General features: G+C 50.4%; 1 protein-coding gene across 1 annotated transcript in view; it reads left to right on the top strand.

Moving 5' to 3' along the window:
* LOC108803805 (transcription initiation factor TFIID subunit 1-like) overlaps positions 1–893 on the top strand; it is a gene marked incomplete at both ends in the record, with an annotated part of 19403 nt that overhangs the window by 11073 nt on the left and 7437 nt on the right. Inside the window, one exon of the mRNA XM_018575604.1 lies at positions 333–431. Within this exon, the coding sequence (XP_018431106.1) occupies positions 333–431 (99 nt within the window). The remainder of the gene's footprint in view (positions 1–332; positions 432–893) is intronic.

Genomic DNA, 893 nt, shown 5'->3' with positions numbered 1-893 from the left:
GATCATACACAGCAAGGGGGGCAGATGAGATCACAAGTTCAGCGTATCCATAGGGAATAATGTCATTATAGAGTGTGTTGACCCCAGGTAGGGCATTCACCCATCACTGGGAGTACTCCTGTCTGGGGTGACGGCTGTTGAAGCTCCGGGTTCAGTATTACACGTATGTTCCTGAATGTCTCTTCGTCATAGAGTACTCTGTACAGCAGGGCTCAGACTGGGAGAGGGAGAAGCAGACCCCCCCCCCCCCCCCCTGGTGTTTTCCCTCCCCCCTCTGTGTGTTTGTTACTTTTATAAATAATGAAATCCTAATTGTTTGTAACTTGTTTCAGCGCCCCCATAAATCCATCCATCGGAGGCGGACCGATCCCATGGTCACCCTGTCCTCGGTGCTGGAGTCCATTATTAATGACATGAGAGATATGCCCAATGTAAGTATCACATGTCACATGTACCCCCATCATGTATGTGCTGCCCAATGTAAGTGTCACATGTACCCCCATCATGTCTGTGCTGCCCAATGTAAGTGTCACATGTCACATGTACCCCCATCATGTCTGTGCTGCCCAATCCCAAATCTCTGTGAGGGCATTAAGTCATAGTTACCCATGGGAACCAGATACCAAAGTGAGGCATGTACCCACGGCAACCAGATTCCAAAGTGAGGCATGTACCCACGGCAACCAGATACCAAAGTGAGGCATGTACCCACGGCAACCAGATTCCAAAGTGAGGCATGTACCCACGGCAACCAGATACCAAAGTGAGGCATGTACCCACGGCAACCAGATTCCAAAGTGAGGCATGTACCCACGGCAACCAGATACCAAAGTGAGGCATGTACCCACGGCAACCAGATTCCAAAGTGAGGCATGTACCCACGGCAACCAGAT

Source organism: Nanorana parkeri, unplaced genomic scaffold (assembly GCF_000935625.1).
Source record: "Nanorana parkeri isolate BGI_ZX_2015 unplaced genomic scaffold, ASM93562v1 scaffold4245, whole genome shotgun sequence".
NCBI classification, from domain to species: Eukaryota; Metazoa; Chordata; class Amphibia; order Anura; family Dicroglossidae; genus Nanorana; species Nanorana parkeri.
Note: the sequence above shows the minus strand (reverse complement) of the source record. Positions and strands in the feature narration are given on the sequence as shown.